Source organism: Zeus faber, assembly GCF_960531495.2.
Source record: "Zeus faber genome assembly, chromosome: 7".
NCBI classification, from domain to species: Eukaryota; Metazoa; Chordata; class Actinopteri; order Zeiformes; family Zeidae; genus Zeus; species Zeus faber.
Window position 1 is genome coordinate 23,608,822 of NC_137203.1, and position 11,711 is coordinate 23,620,532.

The following is an 11,711-nucleotide window of genomic DNA, read 5'->3' on the forward strand; positions in this document are numbered from 1 at the left end:
GAGCGACGCCCCTACAACCCCGCCCCCCACGCCCATCCACTCTCATCAGCACCACCTCCCAGCATCTCCACCGCGGGCGACTGGGAGTGACGCAGGACACGCAGAACGCCGCACCGGAGGATCAGTGCGGGTTGCAGGGCCTGGTGGTTTTCGCCGCTTCGCAGGTGCTCGCATACAGAGGAGAGCGACACCGCATCGCCCAAAGGATCCCTAAGCTCCTCCTAAACCGGGAGAACAAGGCAGCAGCCTCCACGCGGGATACCGAGGTAGGGTTTACACCAAACTCCGCATGTGAACAGCTCCACCAACTAAGGTGGGAATTAGAATATAGACCATCTTTATGATTCTATCATTCATAAACCATCATATGTCTTGTTCTTTTTTTTTTTTTTTACTTGATCTATTTTCGGGTTCAAGCAGTCACGACACTGCACCTCCAACTGATCAGTGACACAAGGGAAAACCTGAGCCTCCATCCTAATACCCCTGTCTCCGTAGGCCTGTAGGGTGCATTAAACCACCCCGCCCTCCAAATGGGAAGAAAATAGACATATTGGCACCGCTGAACACCACGTTGGAATCGGCCTCCTCCTCCAGTCCAGTGTGAAGAAACATCGGATCCTCTCTTTCGCACCCCCACCCCCCTGTAAAACCTCCACCATGAACTACCTGCGTCGACGCCTCTCGGACAGCAATTTCATGTCCAACCTGCCAAACGGGTACATGACGGACCTCCAGCGGCCCGACCCCGCGCCGCCGCAGCAGCAGAGCCCCGCGGTGTCCCCGGGCCCGGCGGAGCGGCGGCAGCCCGGCGGCCCGCAACAGCCGCAGCCGCAGCAGCAGCCGTCGGGTGGAGGAGGAGGAGGAGGCGGAGGAGGAGGAGGAGGAGGAGGAGGAGGAGGAGGTGGAAGCGGAGGTGGTGGCTTCTTCTCCTCCATATCCAACGCCGTCAAACAGACCACGGCCGCCGCGGCTGCGACGCTCACCGAGGCGGCGGACCGAGCGGGAGGCTCTAGCTCCGCCAAGATCCTCCTGGTGGTGGACGACCTGCAGACGGACTGGTAAGGAGAGAGACGCCCGGGCCGACAAAACACGTGTCAACGGCCGTGCCCGCCATCCTAAAGGTCATACCATTCCCCTCGCTGCTGTGCACCTGTAACGTGTGACCAGCGCGATGTGTCTATGTGGTATCGATATCGCGATATATATTTCAATACTGCAATATTCGGAAACTTCTTAGATTGTTCTCGCTTTCTCACCATGCAGGTAGAGGCACCTGCCTGGCCATATTATAAAAAAATATATATCTTATGAAAGGTTGAAGGGTTAATCCTAACCCTTGCAGGGCTGGGCGATATATTGATATAATATCGTGACACGATATCGTCTGAGCTTCTCGTCGCGATATACTTGTTTTCATAGAGGTTGCGTTACAATAAAGTAATGCAATTTTCGGAACATTTCTGAACTCTGTTCTAATCAATCCATCTACCTGCTTGCATTATATTGACATTACCAATGATTGTTTATCAAATATTTATTTTGTGTAAATACAAAATGTCATCCCCAAAACATCGTCAAATTATTGGCTTCAAGTTATTCTTCCACAAATATTGCAATATTCCAGAGAATCAATTTTTAATGGCATGAAATACTGCATATATCGCCATATCACAGCATTCCTTTGAGTGTAATTAAAGCTGCATTTCCCAACACACTTTTTACAATGATCCCACAACACACTACACTACACAGTTACTACACTACACTAAACAGTTAACCTCTAACAACCTCACAAAACATTACAAACATGTATAACTGTGCTTATTAGTATGACCTGTTAATACTTCTCACTTTAAAATGTTCGCAACCTGAGCTTGTTCTGATGAACACAGAGTTGGTATTATGGTTGGAACTGATGAATTAAAGGTGCAGTGTGTAGAATCTAGTGGCATAAATAGCTGAGGTTGCCGATTGAAACCACCTGATTACCCCTCCCCATGTCGATGCAACATGGCGGCCTCCGTGGAAGAGATGGTGGCCACGAAACTCACGAGAAACACAAAAGGCCTTCTCTACAGCTAGTGTTTATTTTGTCCATTCTGGGCCACTGTAGAAAAACGGTGGTGGTCTCCGTGGAAGCGTACCCTATGTAGATAAAAATGTTTCATTCTAAGGTGATGCCAACGCAACAATTTTTATTTTATTTTTATAAATTCTACACACTGCACCCTTAATACAGCCTTGCAAATTTGATCTTGCAACACAAGAGCTAGTTTCAATTATTTCAGTGGATAAGTGGAATTTGAACATTTTATATGTCAAACCTGGTGAGCTCTCAAGGCACACTAGTGTGCCGTTTAAAGTGCCAAAGAAACCTCACAGAGAAAAATGATCTGCCATATTGGCACATTGATGCCACCATGACGATGCAAATCGGCATTTTAAATCAATTTGTTTTCTGCCAATTGCCAAAGTTGAGGCCAATGCAAAATATTTCAGGCATGCATCTAAATATTACAATGAGTTAATAGAACATTTTTTTAGTGTTTCATGAATGCTTATTGTTTCCCCCCAGAACAAACGAATATGGGTTCTCAATTTGGAGTACAGGACCTCAAGGGGTCCTTCCAGAGGTCCCAAGGGGTCCCCAGAAAAATTATATAGCTAAACTTCAACATGATTTTATTTACAAGTTGTAGATTCAAGATTCAAGATTCAATATGTTTATTTATCACATACTTATATATACGGACAAATATTATTGCAACGCACGCAGAGATTGCACAATAAGTACAAAGCAATACACAATAGCTGAGTAATTAAGTAATTAACTAACTAACTAAGCTAACTGAACTAATAAGTACAAGGACTCAATAGCTAAGTAATTAAGTAATTAACTAACTAACTAAACTAACTAATTCCGAAAACGTAATTCAGTTAATAAATGGAATAAAATAAGCATATAAAGGTAATATACTGAACAGGGTGCAAAATAGAAACAAGAGGAATAGACTATTTGTATATATACAGATATGTACTGTAAAGTAGCCTATGAATAAAGTGAGGTAGTGTGTGTTGAGATATACAGTACAATATAGCACAGTATGACACAGCAAAACAGTAGCAGTACACTATGCAGTACGATGTGCAACATACATTACAGTAATGCAGTGGGGGCCTATCTATGTGTCTCAGTGAGGGCCCCTGCTGAGTTCAGCATTGACAGTCCTTATGACTTGCGGGAAGAAACCCCGTCTCGGTCTCTCTGTTCTTACTGCGTGACTGCGGACAGTCGCAGACAGGCGCTTGCCCGACCGTAGCAGCTGGAACAGTCCGTTGTTGGGGTGATGAGGATCCTTCATGATCCTGCTGCTACACCTCCTGGTGTATAAGTCCTGCAGGGAGGGGAGGGTAGTTCCAGTTGTACGTTGGGCTGAATGCACCACCCTCTGAAGGGCCTGCCTGTCCTGAGCAGTACAGTTCCCAAACCAGGCAGTGATGTTGCCTGTCAGGATGCTCTCCACTGCTCCACAGTAGAAGGACTTGAGGATCCTCAACGAGACTCTGAATTTCTTTAGCTGCCTGAGGTGGTAAAGACGCTGCCTCCCCTTTCTCACCAGAGTGTCTGTGTGTGTAGTCCATGTTAAATCCTCCGTGATGTGGACTCCCAGGTACTTGAAGCTGCTCAGCCAGTCGACAGAAGCCCCATTAATCACCTGCGGCGCGTGCGTCCTCGGTTGTAATCCACGCCTAGAGTCCACAATCAGCTCCTTAGTTTTGCTGACATTCATGAGGAGGCTGTTGTCCTGGCACAAGAGTGACAGGTCAGCCACCTCCTCGCGGTAGGCCTTCTCGTCGTCGTCGGTGATCAGGCCCACGACAACGGTGTCGTCCGCAAACTTGATGACGGTGTTGGAGCTGGACCTGGCCACACAGTCATGTGTGTACAGGGAGTACAGGAGGGGGCCGAGGACGCAGCACTGGGGGCAACGTGCGTTCAGGGTGAGGAAGCTGGACGTGTGCCTCCCCACCCTAACCACCTGGGGCCTGGCCTGGCCTGGCTAGTATGGATAGGTATGGCATTTTGGATTAAATTATATCACAGAAGAGAGATCCAGAGACAAAATCTTCATCGAATGGGGTCCGTGGGCTGCGCATCAAATCGGGGGTCCTTGATGTGATAATGGGGGAGAATCACAGATAGAGAGGTTGCATTCCATGGAAAATGCAGGAGGGTTGTCATCGTTAGTCAGGTACTTCATAACTCATTTCAATTTTATGTTGCCGTGCTTGGGTCAGGATTTCTTTTCAGCCATGACACATTTGAGAATATTAGAGAAAATGTCAGCTCTCAAAGTGAAGTAGCCTCGCTATAGGAAGAAAAGAATCAATGTTTTTCCTTTTTACCTACAGAAGTAGATTTTAACGTCTTCTTTAACATTCTTTGTCAGGGTGAAAATCTTCAAAGGCAAAAAGGTCCACGGGGAATTTGATATAAAGGTGGAACAGGTGAGTGGCATCTTAAAGATAATTTCTCACCATATTCACGATGTTGGGTTTTTTACCCATCATCATGTTAAGTGGAAAAAGTATGTCGGGGATCACAAAATAAAGTAATCATCTTCTATGTAGGACATTCTAAGCTGGAATCCTGTCCTCCTTTCTGGTTAATGTTTTATCAAAATAACTATCAGTAATGTCCATGGCCTCACATAGGTATGAAAGCTCTTTAAAGTGTTGACAGTGTTGTATTTTCTGCTTAACTTAACAAGCTACAGGTCAAGATGTTTTTCAATGAGTCAAGCATTTCCACCCCAGCTATTTCTGTCCCCTTTTTCCATCTTGTGTTGTGATTTCCACCATCACCCCTGCGGGGTCTTTATATGTCAAACCCTAACCCTAAGGCAAGCCAACCAGAACTTTGGTCCACGGGGCAAATTTTGGCCAGTCAGAACCTTGAATACGGCCCATCATAGCTTTTAGGGAAAGAAAATACCCCGATATAAGTGATGAAATATTACTTTTTGCGTTTGTTTGTATGCAAAAACTTCTCCCTGAGGGCTTGAGAATCTACAGATTCAATCAAGAGGAAAATCACATCTACAGTATATTACTTTCAGAAATGTAAATTATTAATAGGCCAGACATGGACATTGGCCAATGTGTGTCCCTGTACTTGTCATTTGGGATGCAGCTGCCCTATATGTGTGTTGGCACGTGTGGTTATTTGCTGCACTAGAAACTAACTTTGACATTTCAACATGTAATGTAGGCTTCACACACATTTAGAATTGATTAATATTCTACTACTACTATTCTATTTTTAACACTAGAATCTTGTATTATTAAGTAATGCTAGAAGAAGACTAAAACTTGGGACTCCTGGGACCCTTTTTTTTCATCTTGTTTACAATGTGGTGTTTGTTCTAGACCCACAGCCCCTAGACCCGTTAACTTAGTTTGGCCTTCTTTGCCTGAAGCTTATCTTTATCTGTGGTCCCTGGTTGTCAAACCGTTCCTCCCCTGATGGGATCGTTATCATTCTTTTCGCACGGCCCTGACCTTGTTTCTCTCCTCTTAGGCAGACTTCTCTGAGATCAACCTGGTGGCCCATTCTACAGGTACTTACACTGTGGATATTGATGCAATCAGGAATGGGCATAAGGTTACTAAGTAAGTGTTCCCTACAATAAATTAAAAAAATACCTTTTTAAAGAAATAACCTCATAACTAGTTCAAAAGGCCACGTCATGTCATTTAAAGCAGCATCGTGGAATTTCCGGCCACACGGGGTAGCGATTAGTGAAACCTCAAGAAATGTGCATGTGTCTAATCAACCCAGGCTCACGCTTTGTCGTGCTCATAGTCACAAAAATGTATCTGTTGAATCTTTGATCGTGCTACACATAACGAAATTTAACGAAAAGTTAGGGTTGCAAACCCTAACCCTAGCCAACTACAAAAACTACAATTCCGCGCCATTTTGTCCTCGTGGGTCAAGTAGTTGCATTATTATAAACCTAAAAAGGAAAAGAAGGTATGGGTGAAAAACACATTTTTGGAAAGGTCTCATCTTGTAGGTTAACATATGTAAGTTTGCGGGATTTGAGTAGACCCTAAACTGAGATATTGACCTTTGAACGCTAACCAGAGGTCACTTTTGAAGCCCTATATCTTGGTAATTAAAATAGCTACCAAAATAATGTCAAAAAATTCTGAAAACACAGGTACATTCCCCAACAAAATCAATATATATTATCAACCTTGTTTTAAGAAAAACATGTTTTATTTGCAATGTCATGGAGACTGCAGTACCTATAATCCTAAGTGTAACAGCGACATCTCTGACTGGTGGAACTCACTGTTACCATGGAAATGTTTACCACACTGACTGATGGGTACACAGGCGTGCAAAGGCTGATATTTATATCCAGTTAAATTGTATTTATGAAATTCATACTGAGGGTATGACACAATATCCCTGTTATCGCCCAACCTTGAATTAAATTTAAGTATTTCTGATTCTGATTCTGATTCTGAATAGACCATTCAACAGAGAAAAAGCAAAACCAGTGTCCTGCTTTTATTTTGTGATAGAACGAAATTTAAATCCATGCATTTTAATTTTCTCATACATCCATGCTGCCCGCCCCCCACCGCCCCGCAGTGCCGTACTTTCGTCAGGTTAGTTTTAGTGTACAAATCTGCACTCTCCCTCCTTCTGCATGCCCCCCGCCTTCTAAAGTTAAAGCAAATCTCCCCATTCAAATGGATTGGTTTACGTTTTGTGATGTGTAGCACAAAAAAAGATGGACAACGGTCCTCCACACCATTTAATGGGTGAGCACGAAAAAGTGTGAGACTGGGTTGGTCTAATTGAGTGTATCTGACTCGTATTCAAATGCTGTGGTGCTGCGGCTTTTGCTAAACGTGGTTCCTCTCGGAGGGATTTTTCGGGGATTGGCGATAAAAAAATATATTTTATGCATGTATATGTACTGTATGTTGAAATACCCTTCTGAAAATGGTAGGTTTTAAAACACATACAATATATTTCTTTTCCGCATTGATAATTTGCTAATGCACTTTGTACCCGCAGATCCTTGAAGCCTGACTTTGTACTGATCAGACAGCATGCCTTCAGCATGGACAAGAACGGAGACCACCGAAGCATGGTGATTGGATTGCAGTACGCCGGACTGCCAAGTGTCAACTCCCTGCACTCGGTGTACAATTTCTGTGACAAACCCTGGGTGGTAAGTCTGAATAAACCACCATTAGGAATGGAAGCACATTCTTAGAGTTTATATTTTCATACTGGAGCGACAACACAGACATACACTGATTTATGTTTGATTTGTCAAAGCGGCGGCCAACAAAATGTGTCTCTCTTTCTCAGTTTGCTCAGATGTCCAGACTGTCCAAAATGCTGGGCCCCGAGGAATTCCCACTGATTGAGCAGGTTTACTATCCAAACCACAAGGAAATGGTGGGTACTTTGCCATCTGCTCGCCTCTCCTCCCAGTGGCCGGCTCCACCCTACATAGAGGGTGGGGCCGGCCAGCCACTTGTTCTCCAGACCAAATAGACCGTAGAGGGAAACACAAACAAGGCCGTTCTCTTCTGTCTTTGCCTGGGTCACTGGAGATGTCAGGAGCTCAAAAATATGTTCACGTCAATATTTCTTCTTATGTCACAGCTGGGGCCACTGTCATTATCAGAGTAGACCAGGATAAGCGGGTTAGGTAATGGATGGATGGATGGCCTTGGTTTTCGAGCTCCTGCTACATAAGCACTGTCTGTGATTACGGTGGCGCCAAATCGCTGTCAGCAGTGAGACTGTATCGCAGAGCTGCCCCCTCCGCCCTCGCATCCATCACCATGAATCAGGTTTTGGCATCGGGAAGCTCTTTCTAATGGACTAACAGGCTGGCACTCGGAGCTTTTGTTTGTCGGTTGTCTCTTTCTCTCTTTGGGTTTGTCTATCGCATTGTTGATTGGACACTATGCAGTTATGGAGTGGATGCTTTTTTGAAGTCTGAGTACAGGTGTGCGTTGAGGTGTACGATTATTTGGGTGCATTTGTTTCAGATAACCTCCCCTCGCTTCCCTGTGGTGGTGAAGATGGGCCACGCTCATTCAGGAATGGGGAAGGTAGTACGCTCAAGTAACACCGCTGTGCACTCTCTTATGTCTGTGCTTCTGGACTACAGGCTAGCACGTGTCCGTATGGGGTTATTCAAAAGGAATTTTCTTCCCCAGGTAAAAGTGGACAATCAGTATGATTTCCAAGACATTGCCAGTGTTGTGGCTCTGACCAAGACGTACGCCACATCGGAACCCTTCATCGACGCAAAGTATGACGTTCGCATACAGAAGATTGGAGGCAATTACAAAGCTTACATGTGAGTTAAATCAGAGTTTGGCTCTGAGCCAAACTATGATTCCTGCCTCCTGAGCTGTAAGCATATTATCAATGGCTCCGGCCAAATGCACTTACGGCCAAATGCACTTTATTTGCACGTTGTTTCTTAATGTTGATTAAAAACACAGCAATGAGGAAAATTAACACGTGAAAGGTCCATCTCCTCAACAGGAGGACATCAATCTCTGGCAACTGGAAAACCAACACTGGCTCATCTATGCTAGAGCAGGTGGCCATGTCAGACAAGTAAGGCCCCAATGATGCAGCACACGGTCTAAAATGATTTAGTGATTGATTTGAGTGTAATATCTATTCTACATTCTATTGCAGGTATCGAATGTGGGTGGACTCCTGCGCTGAAGTCTTTGGTGGGTTAGATATATGCGCTGTAGAGGCTCTGCATGGTAAAGACGGCAAGGACTACATTATAGAGGTACCAGAAGAGGCTTCGTTTCCAAGGAATTATTCACCTTCAGTTAAACACAAGTTCAAATGAATTGTATCTCTCTCTCTCTCGCTCTCTCTCTCTCTCTCTCTCTCTCTCTCTCTTAGGTGGACGACTGCTCCATGCCGCTGATCGGGGACCAGCAGGACGAGGACCGGGCTCAGATTGCAGAGCTTGTCGTTTCTAAGATGAACCAGACCGTTGCACGCACCTCCAGCCCTTCCCCGGTCCGTGCCGCTGCAGGACAGCCTGCACAGGTGCTCAAACCACTGATGTGTCGAGGTTGCTGAACAAGGTCCCACCATTTTCATTTGGGGCTCATGTAACAACACAGTGGCTGTATGAAGGCGTTGCCTCGCTATAGCAGAGAACAGAGAAACTTTGGCAATATTCCAACCGGGACATTTCAAAAAGTATCCCTCAAATAGATTAGATAGCTAACAACTAAAGCATCCCTCTGTAGCCCATAACTGGTTTTCTGCCACCAGACAGGCATTATGTACAGAAAAAATTGTCTTTATTGACTTTTAGTGAAGTTGGGTAAAGGATGGAAGTCGAATCATCAAATAACCAATGATGCTACTAGAAGAAAGCCATTTTCATTCTTTGATACCAAGATTTAATAAGTTCCTGCACTAAACAGTTATCAATCAGAACTTGCATTCTTTTGAATGATTTGAAGCTGGCTTGTTTACCTATTTTCTTATATATTAATCTATGTTGTATCCTGTATCTCTTGTAGAAAGTGGTTTCCCCTCAACCAATCTCCCAGGCCAGAGTGCCTCAGGCACAACAGCGTCCCCCGACGCAGGGTGAGAGGACAAGGAGTTTATTCAAAATAAGTAAAACAAGCGAGTGATTCTTTTACTTTTTGTTTAAATGTAAAAAATGTCAATTAAGAATATTAATTTCACTGGGTGTATTTCTCCCTATTAATAGTTGGAATGCCTCTGAAAGAGTTAATAATGCTTTTGCTGGACCAAATCAGTTCTGAGAGACTTACTGTGTAGATCGCTGTGGGTTTTCTTCTTCAGGTGGTCCACAGCAGGGTCCACCTCAGCAGCGCCCGCAGCCTCAAGGCCAGCCCCCCTTACAGGGTAACCAACAAGGGGCCAGTCCGACCAGTGACCCCAGTGGCCAGGCACAACAGGCGAAACCTAACCAGGGGCCGGGAGCCCAGCAACGGCCCCCTGGTCAGGCGGGGGCTCAAGGCCAGAGAAATCCCTCCACCCAGGGTTCTCCTCAGCGGAGCCAGAGCGGTTCCCCTCAGGTCCAGAGGCAGCAGTCCGGCTCGCAGCAAAAGCCGCCCCCGGGGGGTTCGGGCCAGAAGCCATCAGGGGGCCAGCCCCAGCAGCGGCCCCCGCAGCAGAGGCCCAGCCAGCCCCCAAGGCAGCAGTCGCTGGGGGGTCCCCAGCAGCAGAAGGCTACCGGGCAACCGGGTCGTCCCGGAGCTCCCACCACCCAGCAGCCCCGGCCGGCTGCCCCAGGTCAGGGGGGTCCGGGGGGAAGACCACCGCTGCAGCAGAAGCCCCAGCCCCCACAAAAACCCGGCCAGGACAACCCGGCTGTGGGCGGCTCTCCGCAACTGAAGTAAGTCACCGCGTTTGGAAAAAATGAGGGCTAACGAGTTTCCTCTCATTTTAGACAAACGAGAAACGACGCCTAAACCAGATGAGGTGGTATTTTGACATCTTCCGCCTGCATCGAGATGTGCGTTCCAAACTAATGGATGTGATAAAATCCACACCTGGGTGTGCATGGTTTGCTGATGCATGCTTTTCTTTTTATTGCCCTGTTCTTCTGCAGCAGTTTAGCAAACTGTGTATTCCGCAATGTCTGCAGAGGCTTTGAACAGACAGAACTATGCTTGCAGTCATCCATTTACCATTTACCTATTGATTTTATCACTATGAATACAGATTTCATTCTCCACTCTGTTGTATGCCACAGTTGGCTCTCGTAAGCCTGCCTTCTTAGCAGCAAGTAGGGACAAAAATCATTAAAGTTACTGTGTCATGTTTGGTGTTGTTGCTGTTCAATCTCTGACACGTTCTACAAAAATTCTGAAATGACAAATCAGTTTTATTTACATAACACACTAACTTGTAAACAATGTGTTTGCGTCTGCGTGTCTGACCAACGTGTACAAACTTAAGATCTAACGTGTACAAGACGGTCGTTAATACTGTATGTTGGAAAAATGTCCAAAAACTCTCGAGAATACAACAGTACAATAGTAGTAAGAGCAATAGACAAACTAATAAACCAGATGAATTTTCACTGTGAAATTATAAATGAAATTCAATTTAATAGAAACTTCGAAATACATTAAAAAAAATATATAATGCTTTTATTGAAAGTCTTTTTCTACTAAGCACTCTGATGTCATTAGGGCTGGGTATTGTTTAAAAAAATAGGATACCAGTTTCAATACCAGTACCCTTAAAGTGATACTGAAACAATAGAGTACTTCAGTCTATACCTTTTTTTTTCTGCTTTAGCCATCATGTGAATGGAAGCATTCATTGGCATCAAATGCCACCACTCCTCCCCATCCGAATGAATTTTACACAAATACATTTTGGAAGTGTTCAAATTGTTGAAATAGTGATTAAATAACTGCACAAAACTGTACAATGAAATACTTGGGCTGTGTAATAGCCAGTACAGGGAGGAATGATTACAGCGAGGAAAAAACCTCTTTTACTGTTCATATAGACACCTGACTGTTGTTCTGAGACAGACTTGAAACATTTTGAACCTACTACCCTTTAACAGACTGCTGGAGCTGCTGCTGTGGTAGTGAACCAATCACACGTCACATTAAATCGATGAAGG

General features: G+C 44.9%; 1 protein-coding gene across 1 annotated transcript in view; it reads left to right on the plus strand.

Moving 5' to 3' along the window:
- Positions 1-660: 660 nt before the first annotated feature.
- syn1 (synapsin I) overlaps positions 661-11,711 on the plus strand; it is a gene marked incomplete at both ends in the record, with an annotated part of 11,689 nt that continues 638 nt past the window's right edge. Inside the window, 12 exons of the mRNA XM_080004576.1 lie at positions 661-1,061; positions 4,455-4,512; positions 5,585-5,676; positions 7,103-7,259; positions 7,403-7,492; positions 8,095-8,157; positions 8,266-8,408; positions 8,600-8,674; positions 8,759-8,861; positions 8,981-9,130; positions 9,616-9,685; positions 9,908-10,463. Coding sequence (XP_079860702.1) covers positions 661-1,061; positions 4,455-4,512; positions 5,585-5,676; positions 7,103-7,259; positions 7,403-7,492; positions 8,095-8,157; positions 8,266-8,408; positions 8,600-8,674; positions 8,759-8,861; positions 8,981-9,130; positions 9,616-9,685; positions 9,908-10,463 — 1,958 coding nt within the window. The remainder of the gene's footprint in view (positions 1,062-4,454; positions 4,513-5,584; positions 5,677-7,102; positions 7,260-7,402; positions 7,493-8,094; positions 8,158-8,265; positions 8,409-8,599; positions 8,675-8,758; positions 8,862-8,980; positions 9,131-9,615; positions 9,686-9,907; positions 10,464-11,711) is intronic.